This window comes from Zeugodacus cucurbitae, chromosome 3, assembly GCF_028554725.1.
Source record: "Zeugodacus cucurbitae isolate PBARC_wt_2022May chromosome 3, idZeuCucr1.2, whole genome shotgun sequence".
Classification (NCBI taxonomy): Eukaryota; Metazoa; Arthropoda; class Insecta; order Diptera; family Tephritidae; genus Zeugodacus; species Zeugodacus cucurbitae.
The window spans coordinates 68,092,952-68,108,816 of record NC_071668.1 but is presented as its reverse complement, the minus strand read 5'-3'; the positions used below and the strand labels follow the sequence as shown (position 1 = coordinate 68,108,816).

General features: G+C 38.7%; 4 protein-coding genes across 11 annotated transcripts in view; 2 read left to right on the top strand and 2 right to left on the bottom strand.

Annotated features, from left to right (window-relative positions):
* The first annotated feature begins 645 nt into the window (after positions 1 to 645).
* On the top strand, positions 646 to 3,331 carry LOC105214694 (NHL repeat-containing protein 2). Its single transcript, XM_011188254.3, has 3 exons — positions 646 to 1,005; positions 1,075 to 2,282; positions 2,343 to 3,331. Exons 1-3 carry the CDS (start codon positions 822 to 824, stop codon positions 3,123 to 3,125), a joined length of 2,175 nt encoding a protein of 724 aa, XP_011186556.2. The 5' UTR covers positions 646 to 821; the 3' UTR covers positions 3,126 to 3,331.
* A 1,280-nt stretch (positions 3,332 to 4,611) lies between these two features.
* Positions 4,612 to 6,816, bottom strand: LOC105214693 (gamma-interferon-inducible lysosomal thiol reductase). 2 transcript variants are annotated; one of them, XM_011188253.3, is made up of 3 exons: positions 6,365 to 6,816; positions 5,941 to 6,288; positions 4,612 to 5,631 (listed from the first exon to the last, which is right to left on the bottom strand). In XM_011188253.3, exons 1-3 carry the CDS (start codon positions 6,461 to 6,463, stop codon positions 5,383 to 5,385), a joined length of 696 nt encoding a protein of 231 aa, XP_011186555.1. In that variant the 5' UTR covers positions 6,464 to 6,816; the 3' UTR covers positions 4,612 to 5,382. The 2 variants fall into 2 exon arrangements, with proteins under 2 accessions (XP_011186555.1, XP_028897774.1); XM_029041941.2 differs by having other exon boundaries at positions 6,361 to 6,501.
* A 221-nt stretch (positions 6,817 to 7,037) lies between these two features.
* On the top strand, positions 7,038 to 8,385 carry LOC105214692 (DNA-directed RNA polymerase I subunit RPA43). Its single transcript, XM_011188251.3, has 2 exons — positions 7,038 to 7,693; positions 7,763 to 8,385. Exons 1-2 carry the CDS (start codon positions 7,151 to 7,153, stop codon positions 8,213 to 8,215), a joined length of 996 nt encoding a protein of 331 aa, XP_011186553.2. The 5' UTR covers positions 7,038 to 7,150; the 3' UTR covers positions 8,216 to 8,385.
* A 4,216-nt stretch (positions 8,386 to 12,601) lies between these two features.
* LOC105214733 (uncharacterized) overlaps positions 12,602 to 15,865 on the bottom strand; it is a 130,513-nt gene continuing 127,249 nt past the window's right edge. For all 7 annotated transcript variants that reach the window (XM_054228229.1, XM_054228223.1, XM_054228225.1 and 4 more), the window contains one exon: positions 12,602 to 14,149. In XM_054228229.1, coding sequence (XP_054084204.1) covers positions 13,101 to 14,149 — 1,049 coding nt within the window. In that variant the 3' untranslated portion in view covers positions 12,602 to 13,100. The remainder of the gene's footprint in view (positions 14,150 to 15,865) is intronic.

Here is a 15,865-nt window from a genome sequence, read left to right as displayed (position 1 = left end):
AGCAACTTTTTTCTCCAAAAATGCATTCAAGCTTTTAGTTTTACATGTACATACAATTAGAAAATGTCTGCAACAGGTTTCGTAGTTGCATTTCTTAATCTTATTCAGCCATTTTGTAAAATATTGTAAGGTTATAAACGACAAATTGAAAATTTGATAATTTTGCATTGTTATATACATATACATATGTGAAAATATATAAAATTTACCTTTTCAATACGTTGGACTAATATATTTGTTTGATAGCTATACTTCCGTTTCCGAGACTGAAACTTACTTCCACTACCGAACAACCATTGCGTAAAATGAGCGTTGCCGTGCAAGAACTTGTTTATAGACATAAATATAACACATACACAAGTAATTTAAACACAAGCACCTTCACCTTTACTTTTGTATTCGATATGTATTTGTATATTTACAACATTTTGTATTAAATGAATTTAACAATTTTCCTTAATTTCTACGCACTTCTTTTCCGCTTCACAATTTTTGCAACGATTTCCGCCGCTAATTTTTTGACATAGAAAAGTGTTGCAAGTTTCACATACTATTCCCTAATTCAACAGAGTTGCCGGAGTGCAGTGCAGTCAAATTACCCTTTACCGTCTACTGCAGTATTTCGCCTAATAAAAAGTTCTCGGGTGTGGCAATATTCAACTGCTGACTTTCATCATCGCCTAAATTTACTAAATTTTACTATATTTTCGTACAGTGTTTCATATTTTGTAATAAACAAAATTGCTTCCCCAATAAAGCGATACTTAGGCGGCTGCATTAGTTTTTTTGGCATATTTCAAAGGCAGCTGCGTGGTGCTATAATGGATACGGAACCTTTAGACCCTATGGATATACTTGCATATACTACTGAGGAGTTGCAAGGGCGTTATCGCCTTGCCAAAGATGGCACAGAGAAAGCTAAAGTATTCGCTGATTTCCTGTGTCGTTGGGATGCAGACACAGCGCTGGCACCAGTGAAGAACATGAAGATCGAATTTCAAGCAGGTTTTACATAAATTTTTCTTTTGCAATGTGTATATAAAGTTACTAAATTTGTGAACATAACATACATAGATCTTGATTGGTTCAATGTTACACGGCCGTTACCTTTGAAGTCGCTGCATGGCAAGCTGGTTGTGCTAGATTTCTTCACCTACTGTTGCATCAATTGTATGCATATTTTACCAGAGCTGCATGCGCTCGAAGAACTCTATCCACCAGAAAGTGGTTTAGTTGTGATCGGTGTGCATAGTCCGAAATTTGAGAATGAAAAAGATGGCGCCAACATATTGTCTGCTGTACAACGTTACGGCATTACACATCCTATTGTAAACGATGCACGCATGACATTATGGCGCGCCATCGGTATACGCTGTTGGCCATCATTGCTAGTGTTGAGTCCAAGCGGTGCGCCCATGTTGTTACTAATGGGTGAAGGACATGGTGCATTTCTGCAAAGCTTCACCGAACAGGCGTTACGTCATTACAAAGCAAAAGGTGAAATAGATAACTCGGCGTTGCCACTCAAATTGTCTACTGATGCTATGCCAGCGTCGAACCTTCGTTTCCCCGCAAAAATTGCACGTAGCGAGAATGGACAATTTGCCGTTGCTGACGCGGGCAATCATCGTGTTTTAATATTTGATAGCGAAGGTGTCGTGCGTCAACGTATTGGTGGCAGTACGCCTGGTTTTGTTGATGGCGATTTTACGACAGCACGCTTTAACTCACCACAAGGTCTGGATTTTCTTGATGATGATGTTTTAATTGTCGCCGATACCGAGAATCATGCCTTGCGACAAATAACTTTGAGCGCGTGTCGTGTCGAAACACTAGCCGGTACTGGTCAACAGGGTAATGATCGTGTAGGCGGCAAATTGGGACCACTACAAGCTATCTCTTCGCCTTGGGACATAGCTGCGTTCAGAATGCGCGACATGGATATGTCATTTCATTTGGATGAACGTATTGTGCCTGAAAAAGCAATTGTACTAGTGGCTATGGCAGGCACACACCAAATTTGGGGTTACTTTCCCGAGGGTATCATTTGGTGGAAATATCGGCAATTAGATCAACGTTCATGTGTAGCAATTATCGGTAATGGCATGGAGGAGAATCGCAATAATTCATATCCACAAAATGCAGCATTCGCACAACCCTCAGGTTTGGCTTTGGGTAAGAATTTTCTCTATATTGCGGACAGTGAGAGTTCCAGTATACGTAAAGTGTCAATGGTGGACGGCAAAGTAATGCCGGTTGTGGGCGGTGACCGAAATCCATTAGTAAGTGAAAATGTATTTAATTTATTAAAAAATTATACTAATTTCTGCTTTGCATTTCAGAATTTATTTGCTTTCGGTGACGTCGATGGCAAACAGTACAACGCAAAACTACAGCATCCACTTGCGGTCGCCTACAACAGTGCGACAGATAAAATTTTTGTCGCCGACACCTATAATCACAAAATTAAAGTAATAGACACCGCCACAAGTTGCATAGAAACGCTGTTGATTAAGGACGAGAATGGCGCACTGTTACAATTCAATGAACCTGCTGGCTTGTGCTTCGACGCCAGCGGTCAATTGCTTTATGTTGCCGACACTAATAACCACCGCATACAATTGGTAGATATGAAAACGCTTACAGCGAAATCTTTCAAGTTGGACTTCAATGCAATCGCCGCTGCCAGTAATGACACGGAAACTGATTCAGCGCTCAGCCGCGGCTTAAAACTGCTCAAAAGCGTGCCATTACGCTCTTGCGTACAATTGAAGTTGCGTGTAAATATCAGTTTGAGTAACGAATTGAAGTTCACAGAGGCGGCACCACAACGTTGGACACTTAAGAGTGTCACACCGGGCTTGCAACCGTCAGCGACTTCGGGACAAATAACTAATGGCGCGCTTAACTTGCAACTCGAACGCAATGCAGCTTTATTGCCGGCCGAAGAAGAAGTTAAGTTGGATCTTGCGCTAAGCCTATGCGATGCAAATAGTTGTCTTATGAAGCGTTTTGCTTTGGTGCTAACAGATAGCAACGCCACTGCAGCGTCGTTGGATAAAGCGTGTGTACTCGATGAAAACATAAATATTAAAATTACGCAAAATGAGATTCTTATTAGTTAGTGAAAATTCGGCGTTTACTTTTTTACATTTGTTATGAAAGTGTATTGAAATCGTTGTGTTTCGTGTTATAGATTTATAGTTTATGTAAATGCGCGTATATATGTATACGTTAAAGTACTTGTACTTTTGTAAAAATGCAATAACAACGTATAAAGAACTTGCGACGCTTTTATAATTGCAAATAAAGTGTGTACTTAAAAAGTGTAGTGTGTGTCATGTAATATTGTGTACTTTTAGGTATTCGTAGGTGCAGTATAATAAAACTACGCACTTCAGTTTAGGTTTAATATACATATATACGCGCCACCGCAAGCAATACAAAGCAACCGGTTGTTGTTGTTGTAGCGGTTACACAGGCCTGCCTGAAACATTCAAGCCTAGCCTAATTGTCATCTAACGGGAGGCCCAGGAAACGAGCTGTTTCAATGGGGTCGGACCTAAGGGAAAGGGGTGTCAGATGAGTAGGGTTAATGGGGCATGCAAAGAGGTGGTCAGTGTCATGCGGGGACTCTTTGCATGCAGAAGTTTGGTCTGCTATAATATCCAGAACGAAGTTGAGCACGGGTCACTCTAGTTTTGCGAGGCAACTCGAGCTTTTTGTCTGCAACGGTGGGTGTTGTTTCTCCAAGTACGCCATTCACGGGAAGGGAGTCAATGAAGGTGTAAATAGCTCTTCTGTGAATGGCGTTCAATGCTTGTCTATAGTTAGTCGCGTCCGAAGTCCTGTCGGTATAGTCTTTGAAGTCGTCGAGGTATTTCAGCAGGTAACTGTAGTTGACCGGTGATTTCTACGGAAGCATCCCAACAGAAACTGCTTCTTAAGCATTATGCTATGCTCCTTAACAGATGGCATACGGGCCTCATTGTGAAGGTGCTCGACCGGAGACATCAAGTGGCAACCTGTGGCTGTTCGGAGGGCGGTATTTTGACAAGACTGAAGCTTTCCCATCTGCGTCCTGGCGACTATATTGGGGCTGCGTAGTTAAGGACCGGCTGACCGATTGGCCGGTAAGTTGCCAACAACGTTCCTTTGTCTTTACCCCAGCTACTGCCGGCTAGAGACTTGTTGTGGCTCTGTGCTTTGGTTACAATCGCGGTAGTGTGGGGAGTGAAGGTGTACAGGCTATCCAATGTGACACCCAAAATTTGGGGTTATTGACTGTCGGAGTTTTAATGCCATCTACTGAAATGTTCAGGTCTAGACTGTAGGAGAGTGTTAGGATACTAGCAGAAGCGAGAAAAGTCGGAGGTATCTGTTTTCTCTCGAACGCATGTCATCGATTTCATTGCCCGACGTCAATATCGTACAGTCATCAGCGTAAGAGGTAACTGATACTCATTGTGGTGGTTGAGGGAGTTTCGAAATATAGAAGTTAAATAATAAGGGGGAGAGGACACCAGTGACTAAACAACCGGTCACATACAATAGCGAAGTTTCGTGCCATAAATACTACTATTTTCATACCATAGCGACCACAAAAAATCGTTTAAAATTGAAGATTTCACTTACATATATTTCAAATCTCTTCCATTACATCAGCAAAATACATAGGTTACCTGCTACTCTTTTGAAATGGAAATTTTCACATGTACATATATGTATTTTAAAATTCTTTCATTACATCAGACAAATTGTGTTTTAGTAACCATTTGACAAGCAAAAGTTTGTACATCTATCTATGAAGACATTTGTATTAACATTTTTATTTTTATATCCACCACATTTAAGAGTAATATCATTTGAAAGTTGTTTACACTTTGTTGTTTATAAATGATTTGTAAATACACAGTACATACATTTTTAGCTTAAATGTAACAATTTCATACGAAATAAGTGCTGCATATCAGCAGTAGATTTCATAGTTGCAACTATAATTTATTTTGAAGTGAATTTTTTGACTTCTTGTTTTAAGTTTGCTCATTGCAACAGACAAAATGCGGTTTATTTAGAGATTTGACAAGCAAATCTTTGTACATATATGTGAATATTAATACAATTTTTGCTTAGTTTTTACATACACCACGTTTAAGAGTAATCTCATGTGAAAGTGTTTTTTTTTTTTAATATATAGTTTACCCTTTGTGCATTATACATAATTGATTTTTGACATTTTTAGCTTAAATTTATCAAATTCACATATATAGAATTTTAGCGTAAAAATTTAAAATGATAAGTATTAAAAAATGCTTTTGTTCATACGTGTTGCGTTGAAATTACATAGCTACTATTTCATTTGGCAAACTTCCAATATTTATTCTATGGCGTGCAATATTCTGCGGCTCTCTCTGTATCGCCAAATATTTTGCATACTTCACCCAACAAGTCTTTTAAAATGGCTGGCTGTCCATGTTGATTACCATCCAGTGTGATAGTGGGTATAAAACTAACTGGCGGACGTAATGCATGTGTGGCCTCACCGTTAATCTTTAGTAATTCTGCAGCATGACCACTGCTCATGCATTTTTGTATGAAATCAGTATTTGTAATACCATATTGGCGGGCACACTATAAGGAAATAATAAATAAATTCGATTTATAGATTAGTAGTCGCAGATAAACACATATATATACAAAGCAAAAATATACTTGTATGCGTTTGCATACGTCAAGTGTATTAAGAAATATAATAATAGTGCAGTTGGCAGTGATCATGCAAATAAATGACATGCATTGTTTTATCTTATGTCAATATAATTGCATGTCTTCTTATAAATACACAAAGCACTTAACTGCACTTGTACTAATAAAGCTATATACAAATGCAAAATATAAATAATTTACAGTTAATTACAAGAGTGGATATGAGTTACATACCTTTAGCATAGCTTCTTTGGGATTTCGATTATCATGTATCATACACGCAATCATATTGAGGCGAAGTTCAATTTCAACGCTCTCAATTATACAGGAATGATACATGTTAGCTTCGCATTCGACATTGCCATGTTGGCACTCAAAACGATATGTGCCATCTGAAAGTTTATATGTTTGTGCTTTGCCATAGGGCACCAATTCAACTGCCATGAGTGGCGCAGCTTGTTTATAAGCCGGCAATAATTGTTTGATTATGAAATGCTTTGAATCACTACATAATGCTTCATAGAACACTGTCACCAACACGGGCATTCCGGGTAAGCGTGCTGGCTCTGACGCAGGCTCTGGCTATAGGGTTTTAAGAGGTAGAAATACTATTTTTAAGTTGCTCAGATAAATTATTAATAGTTTGATGCTTACTTACAACGTAGATAAAACCCTTGATGAACAGATGTCGTAGGATCAAGAGTACCACACATAATGCAAACAAAATTATCAAACGTTTATGCCCTATCGATACCATTATTAGTTAACGATGTGCTTAATCCAACTGTATCAAATCTGCTTAGTTAAATACTTAAATACATATATATTTCATTTGGCTTTGCTTTCTTTTTTAAATAAAGATAAACATTTTCACATATGATAAACCATTGATATATGTAGCTATAATAAGTTATGGTGTTAGTTTTGTTGTTAAAAAAATTTGCAAATTTCCAACGATTGTACTTATCGAACACGTTGCGAATTTATTTGAATACACAACTTTTACTTTTTTGTTTGAAAACTGTTTTATTACACAAAAAAATAAAAAGTTTCGCAAACATAAGCAATTTACAAATTACAGGTTCATCAGCAGTCAGCTGTTATATGGTTTGTGGATTCGCCGCAATGTTGCCACTTAAGTATATTTATATAGTTTCCAATAGTTTCTGACACGATTATATAAATTTTGAAATGCTACAATTGTTATATATTTATTCAATATAATAATAAAAATAAAAAAAACACAGTAGCTCATATTGTGAAATAATATAAAACAAATTTTAAATACTTCCCAGTATGTTCAGTGTATTATTCACTTATGAGTGCACGTTCAGTGCAACAATAGTTCGATTTGACATTTAACGAGGTTGGAATTTAGTTGGAATTAATTTCAATGTGCTTGTGTCTAATATTTCTAATTTAGTGTGAATTTAATGAAATAAAAATGGCAAAAAGACTGCAAGAATATGTGAAATACACAATAAAAGAGTTGGAATCCTATACGAAACAAGAAGGTTCCTGTGTGCGTAAAATAAATTCCAATTTACATGTATCATTAGGGCCGTATTGCCTGGCCGATTTTCAACATGCGCTCAGTGCTCATATAATGCGTCGGAAAGTTGGCTACTATGATGCCAGTCTAGAGGGGATCGTGTTGGACATAAAGTGTATCAAATTGTTGAGCACCGCAGCTGCATTAAGAGCAGATGATCCACGTATACATGTTGACGTGAATGCCGATTGCTTTGTGTTTTGTCCCGTCGCTGGTGCGGTACTGAGCGGTGTGGTCAAGCATATTGGTAATCATCATATCGGCGTAATCATTTACAGAGTTTTCAACGTGAGCATTCGGTTTGCAGCAAAAATCAATAAGGAAGAGTTTAAAATGGATGATACTGTACAATTTCGGATAAAAAATTTCAATTTGCAAAATGTATTTCCATACATTGAAGGCGATCTTGTGACAGCTAAAGGTGATAAAATTACGGTAAGTGGAAAAGCTGTTGTTACAACTCTTAGTATCTATCTATATTAATTATGTATTTAAAATTTGCAGCATAAATTTATCAAAGTTGAACCTGAAAGTGCGGAAAGCAACATTGATTCCGGCATTGAAGTGCGTGATAATCAGGAACTTGACGAGTTAGTTACTTTAATAAAAAAAGATCATGCTTCGGAAGATGATGGCACGCCATCAAAAGCAAACAAGAAAAAAGATAAACTTCATGCCAGCAAAAGAAAGCGAAAGGCCAGCGAAAGTAATGTGTCATTTAATGAACCGACGACTATTAAAAAAGAGCCTTCATCAGACAAGAAGAAACGTAAACATAACGATAGTGTGGAAGAAGTCCAGATTGTAAAAGAAAAAGCTACAGTGAAAAGTAAAACGAAGAAAATAAATGGTGAATTATTAAATGCAACACAAATTAAAACGGAAGAATTTGAAGATTTGTTTACAACGCCAACTAAGAAACGCAAGCCAAAAACAAATAGTATATCGCTAAGTTAGCTACTGACTTCGAGTATGCTGTAGTTTGTGTCCTCCGATTCTCCAAATTATAAGTAACTATTTACTGCTACTACAACAACAACATCTTGTAGTGTGTAAAACAAAAGTGTTTGGACTTTTTTAAAATAAAAAATCTTAAGTTTGAAACGCAAATATGTTTTAAAAATATACTTAGTAAAACTGTACTTTGTGCAGTGAGCTTCTTATTTTAAAAACTAATAATAATGCTAGGTATGCAAGTGTACAAAAATAGTATACATTTGTATGGAAAATATGTATATTTGCTAGTTGATATGCATACCAGTTTTTTATAATAATGCAATATATTTAAGTTTGAATAAGCTATTTTGTAAATTTAGCATTAATAAAAAAAGAAGTTGAATATAAAACAAAAAAAATTTCAATTCTTATATTATAGAAGTTAATAGGAAATCCTTTTTAGATTTTACTTGCTTTGTGTAGTGAAAGCCAGAAGTGAAAAAAATTTAATTTTTAAGTTTAATTATTTGTGAAGTGTTTTTGTAGTTAGATGTGCATTCATTATGTTGAGAATTACGAATAATATCATTGTATCTGTTACACACTAAATTTTACAGAAGAAATGGCAGAAGGAAGATGCACTTAGACTTATAAAAAAAATGGAAAATGGGTGTGGCGTCGCACACTTATGAGTCAAAAACCATTTCTCAGGAACTACTCGACCGATTTCAATGAAATTCGGTTTGTAATAGTTTCCTTACATCCCAATGATATGTTGTGAAAATAGGACAAATCGCTTCACAACCACGCCTACTTCCCATATACCAGAACTCTGAATAGTTTACTTTACAATATAAAAAGCTATAACTCTGCCATAAAAAAATTAAAGTTAATACAAGTGAAGATATCGGAACAGAACTTTGCAGAAATATTGTATTTAAAGACTGGCATCGCCCTTCTAAAAATCGTCGTAATCGGTCAATAAATTTTCCAGACCCTATATATCGAATATGAGGACCTCAGTACTTCTAACAATCGAATCGAACATGAAGAACTCAATGCCTAAGGGAATTTTTCACCGAAAATAACGGTAAATCTCTCAGATATGTTAATGTGTCTCTGTACAAAAAATGGCTAAAATCGGGTCATAACATCCCCTAGCTCCCATATACCTAATTATTGGTTACTTCGAAAATACGCATAGATGTATCGGTTAATATGTGAGATATCTTAGCAAAATAAAGTGAGCGTATAGTCTGGATATAGTGTACCTTGGTGGTTAGGTGAGGTACGAAGGCTGTTTCCCTATAAAGGGGGAAACCCACTTACGACTATCGAGAGCAGTCCTTCGTAATGCCGTAAAAATTCAACCTCCTCACTTATTTATGAATCGACAAAGACCTTGGAACCTACCACATATCTGCAGAGGTTTTTAACTTCTGTATCCGCTAATTCGTGGGGGTGCCCAAAAAAGTGAGATCCAAGGATTTTTTGTCTAGATCTCGCAAAGGCGGAACATTCCAAAAGGAAATGCTGGGAGGATTATACCGCACCTTCTTCTAGGCAGCTTTTGCAGCTAGCATCCGGTAAAATTTTTAATTTGACCGCGTGAGTCCCAATGGGACATTCATTCCAGAAGCAAGTTGCAACAGGACAGCGGCGCTCCTGTTTGTTCCCATTCCACTGTAAGTGCAACAGAAGTACCTAGCCTAGCAAGCTCATCAGCCTTGTAGTTTCCTGCGATTCCACTGTGGCCAGGCACCCAAACTAGTATGATAGCAAAGTGCTCCGATGCAACTGATAGCGAGGACTGACAATCCTTTACCAGCCTGGAGCGCACAGTCATTGAACTTAAGGCAAATATTGCCGCCCAACTATCAGAGTGGATCGTCACCTTTCTGAAAGCCGCTGCACTCCGCAGCAGTGAATCTGCTGCAACCTTTATGGCCACGACTTCCGCTTGAAACACGCTACAATGGTCCGGAAGTCTGAAGCTGAAGTTAATGAGAAGTTGCGGACAATAAACTCCTCCTCCAACTTTCTCCGCTAACTTCGACCCATCCATTAAGAAAGAAGAAACTTACCGCGCCTCTCCTCCAGCGACTTCTACCCACCCAACCCTCTCTTGAAGGTATGAGAGCAGAGAATAGACCGCCAGGGTAGGGCTCGTCGACATGATGGTAGTCCAGTAGCCTCGGAATGAAGTCGAATCGCTTGAGGATACTAGAGTGCCCAGGCGCACACTCTGTTATATACCCAGCCTCCCTCAGCCTGATAGTGGTTTTCGCGGCCATACACCTTCCGGCTATGTCCACGGGTGTTATATGAAGTAGGGAATTCAGTACCAAAGTCGATGTGATCCGTAGCGCACCGCACATGGCTATGAGCGGCGCCCGTTGCACACCCACTAGCTTCTTAGCTAGTGAAGTCTTTTCAAGCGCTTCCCACCATACGTGAATCCCGTCAAACATAGGTTTGACTATAGCCAAAGAACTACTTTTGGTGAGAGGCCCCATCTACAACCAATGGTTCCCCTACAACAATACAGGTCAACCGATGCCTTTTTTGCACTTTCCGCAATGTTGGCTTTCCAATAAAGCTTTCTGTTCAAGGCAACACCTAGGTACTTTACGCTGTCGGCGAGGTGAAGACACACTCCTCCCATCGACGGCAGAGTCGCATCCGAAAAGAACTAGCTCAGTGGTAAAAATATGTGAAATCGTTTCGGAATTACCTCAACCCTCATATATTGTACTAGCTGACTCCGCAGTCGTTGCACTGCGTGAAATTATTTGTTTTGAAAACAAAGTTGAATTTGTATAGTGTTGGAAAACATTTATTTGCGATTTTTCTAAATTTCTTTTTCAATGTAACTCAGCTTAATAAACAACATTTTTTGTTTTCTGTTCCGGTGCGTAAATGTACAGAGAAGATGGTTTTTCAACTCGTGAATGAAATTTATGCAACACACCTCCAGCGACTGTCTTTGAGACCTGTTGATTGTCATCCCAAATGCAAGTCTCGTTGGAAACTCAATACGTTTGAACTGAAATGGCAAATCGTTGGAACTCAAAGAAATTCGTGGAATCAAGCATTCTGCCCCCTTGTAAGTCCCCTTAAAAAATTCTTGCAACTATTACATTATTCGATAGCTGCTTGAAGATTGCGAAGCATAATAAATGACAAAGCATTATAATGACAAAGAATTTAGAAATTTCACTGGATAATTCACAGCTTCGTCTACATTTTCAACATGATCGATCGATGTGTATGAGCACAAATCTCTCGGAAGTTGACTTTAAGTCGTATAGATTAAATCATCGACATCGGTATTTTTGGCATTTAAAAATCTGCGTGCACTCAACCAATCGTAGTTACGATAAATTTGGCTAATGTTCGGATTGATTTCAAACTATTAGAAGTATTAACCAGAATTTGCCTAGTTCTTTGCAAATCTTCTGCGGTGCTTTCCTGTTGCAGGAACACCCGCATATTCATGGCCAATCATATGGTTTTCGCGTGCCGCCACAAGTACGATGAATTCGATTGATTTCGAAATAACAGAATGTGTTTGCCAATAACAATATCATTACGCCACCAAAGCGACGATTATTATTCCACAGATCTTTCATTGTTCTGTCAAGTGCTTCTAGAAAATTTCGCTCTTCTCATAGATGTTTCATAGATTTGCATGTTTAACTGAAGCTACAATGTCGAATGTGCCGTTCTTCTAACTTCAAGTAGCGTTGCTGCAATTCCAGTAGATGCGAGAGCCAACGTAATGCCAAAATCAATGATATCAGAATCAATCAGGATTCCCAGTTCCACCGTGCGTATCAAGAAATAAAAGTCCACCATTTCCATCATGGACAGCCTTAATCAATTCATCATAGGTCGTCTTTTGCTGCTCTTTATACTTGTTGTTCCAAAGTTATTCTGTCGTATGCACGATTCAGTACATCTCTAATTTGACGATTTGGTGATGGCATATGAATTTCAATGCTTCATTGTAGATGTGACCGTTCATTTGCAATTCCGAATTCTCTGTTGCCACTTGCCAATTTCCGACTTTTCCGAATTGTTTTTTTTTATAGATAGATTGAAAAAAAAAATGTATTGAAAAAAGTCACTTTTTGGAATTTTACAATTTTCCGACTAAACCTTCCAAGTTCCACAACGAACAACCTCTGAACATTTCATCAATAAATTGCGAGAGTATAAAATGTTCGGTTGCAGCCGAACTTAGTTTTTTTCACCTTTCCTCACTTGTTTTGTTTTTTTACTTTTTTCACTAAAAAAAATAAAACCTTTGCATTTTGTCCAACAATAAATATAAATTTATTAGTACTAAAAAAGAATTTGATTCTTACATTACATTTTACATTCATATAGTCACCATACAATATATTATACAATAAATAATTATTTTTTTATTTAATTTTTATATTTATTTTAATACGCACAAATCTACGTATTGTATCTGAAATTTTCCTAAATATAATATATATATATATAATACGTAAATATAATATAATTTACAGCAGAATATGCTAGGTTTTATACGCTAAATAAGAAGCCAGTTAGTCATATTGTGGGCGCCACCAAAAAGCGGAGCAAAAATCAAGGTAAAACATTTTGAAAATGTCTAATCTAATTATAATTAGCATAAATCATGTTGTAGTTGCAGTAACTACATGCATGGTGGAACTATTTGTTTGCTAAGATAACGGTAAAATGTTAAAAAAAAATTAAGTAAAAAATAATGAATTTCTAAACTAACGCAAAGGAAAGCGGAAAACCAATTCGTATGTGTATGTGGAATAGCTAGTACATTGTACGATATTCATTATAGTATTCATTAGTAATTGTATGCATATCCTACATAAGTATTCGTAGTTGAGTAAGACTAAACCGAAATCTCTTGTATATGTACACGTTTCTTGCCGCTCGTCGACGAAACCGTATTTGAGCCCGACGAACGCAAGATGCCACCTTGTTGTTGTTGTTGCTGCTGCAGATGTGCGCTTTGAAATGATCTTGGTGGCGGTGGCGGTTCTGGTATATCATCATCATCCAAATCATTGACAATCTCATCGGTGGACACTTTGACAGCATTCTCGATTTCCTTAAACGACAACTGATCGGACGATTGTACAGCATAATCAAATTGCATTGACGTTTGACTGCCGCTGGCCATAAATGAGCTACGTCGGCTCGGCAGCAACGCTGATTCGAGCACCGCTATACCGGGTGCCAGTGGCATTTGTGTGCCGTATGTGGCCATTTCGATATTGCTAATGGCTGGCAAGTGTTGCATATCAACCGCCGCATCCTTGCTGCCACTGTAGCTGGGCGCATCGTGTGCGCTGTGATGCTTCGTCTTTAGCAAGTCCAATGTGCTGCTCGAGCTGCTGGGCCAATTCAATTCCATATGTGCGGTTGTTTGTGTGGACGGCAAGTCGACGAGCAGCTTCTCATCCTTACCGCATTTCGGCTTCTCATCGTAGTAGTTGTATTCGCCGAACAGCACCGTGCTCTTGCCGCTGGTGAGCGCATCAAAATGCAAGCTGCCCTCGTCGTCGGCCAGCGCATTCAGTTTCAGTATGCTGGCAGTTTTGCCCGGTTCGTTTGTGTCTTGTAGTTCCTCTTTGGTTTTTGCGTCACGTGCACGCTTTTCACGTTGATGATAAATGCCCGCGAAGATGAGTATGTTGAGCGTGAGTAGGAAAATACCAACGGCGACGGTGGCAATTAGAGCTGTGGTGTAGCTGGGGAATTGTTTGCCGCTAAGTCGTCGAAACATTTCCAAATTGCCGATTAGTCCTGTGGAGGCGGTGGCCAGGTCTTTTTGTTGACCACCATTATCCAGCACTGAGCGATTATCTGTTGCTGTCGGTTGTTGTGTGGATGCGCTGTCACCAATATTCGCATATATTGTGCCATCAGGGTTGCATTCTGTGAGTAAGTGGGTGAAAATTAGTGGTTGGCATAAGTTTTGAATACTTTTTTTGTTTTTGTTGTAACAATCAACAAGTCAAGGGAACTCTTTGTCCTAAACAAGATCAATCTTTCCCAAGTTATAGGTGTTCTAACTGGCCATTGTCCCATTGGGACTCACGCGGTCAAATTAAGAATTTTATCGGATGCTAGCTGCAAAAGCTGCCTAGAAGAAGGTGAGGTAGAATCCTCCCAGTATTTCCTTTTGGAATGTCCCGCCTTTGCGAGATCTAGACAAAAAATCCTTGGATCTCACTTTTTTGGGCACCACCGCGAATTAGCGGACACAGAAGTTAAAAACCTCTGCAGATTTGTGGTAGGTTCCAAGCGCTTTGTCGTTTCATAAATAAGTGGGGGGGTTGAATTTTTACGGCATCACAAAGGACTGCTCTCGATAGTCTAAGTGGGTTTCCTCCTTTACAGGGAAACAGCCTTCGTACCTAACATAACCTAACCTAACCTAACAATTATCTAACAGGAGGACCATTAAACGAGCTAATTCAATAGGGTCGGACCATAGGGCGAGCGGTGTTAGATGAGTGGGGTTCATTGGGCATGGAAAGGTGTGGTTAGTATTATGCGGGGACCCCCTGCATGTAGGACATGTGTTTTGTATATTGTGGTGTCTGGATATGTAACGTGTGGTCCAAGTAGAAATACTTTTTTCAATAGTCTGGTTTTGATAGATCACGCGTGAGTCGTTAACACACAGTTAAGAAAATAAAGCAGCCGTAGTCGATTCGGAGCCGTTAGCAGCCACTCGGACTGACGTATAGAACGACTTGGTGCGAGAACTGAAGCCGCTCGACCCACACAAGCGACATCACTTCGCTCTATGGGCTCTTGCAAAGTTTTAAGAAGATCCGACGATTTCGAACCAAATTTTCTTCAGCGATGAGGCCCATTTCTGGCTCAATGGGTCTGTAAAAAATCAAAATTGCCTCATTTGGGACGAAGAGCAACCAAGAGCTGCAATTTCAACCAGAAAAAAAGGTTCGGTGTGGTTTGTGGACCGGTGGTTTCAACAAGACGGCGCCACTTCCCACACATCGCAATCAATGGATTTACTGAGAGAACATTTCGGTGCGCAGGAAATTTCACGTTTTAGGCCGGTCGACTGGCTACCAATGAACCTGTGATATCATACCGTTAGGCTTTTTGCTGCGGGGATATGTAAAGTCTAAAGTCTATGCGGACTATCCCGCTTCGTAAATGCTCGAACGAGTAATCGAAAATTGAACTTAACGGAAGGACCTTCTGAGACGTAGCTGCGGCCAACATTTCAAAGATATAATCTTGAAAAAATAAATGCCAAAGAATGTTATTTCGATTGATAGTAAACATTCCCCACTAAATTTGAATTTTCTCAGTTTTTTTCTTTAAAAAGTAGGAAACATCGAAATGGATTACCCTTTAGGAGTTTTACCTTCTCCAACATCCAGAATGAATTGCCACAACAGCAGGGTTTACATTAACGGAACTCAATGGGATTTTTCCCGCCATTACGATAATCTAACCCTCATTGGATCGGCATAAAATATTCTCCAAATAAAATAAAATCCGGGTCCGTTCCGGTTAAGAAGAACCGGTGATTCCTACAAATTTTCATATAAATGAAGATTTCACTCGAGAAATTTGAGATTTTTCCGGAGAAGAGAAGACCGTCCTTTGGAG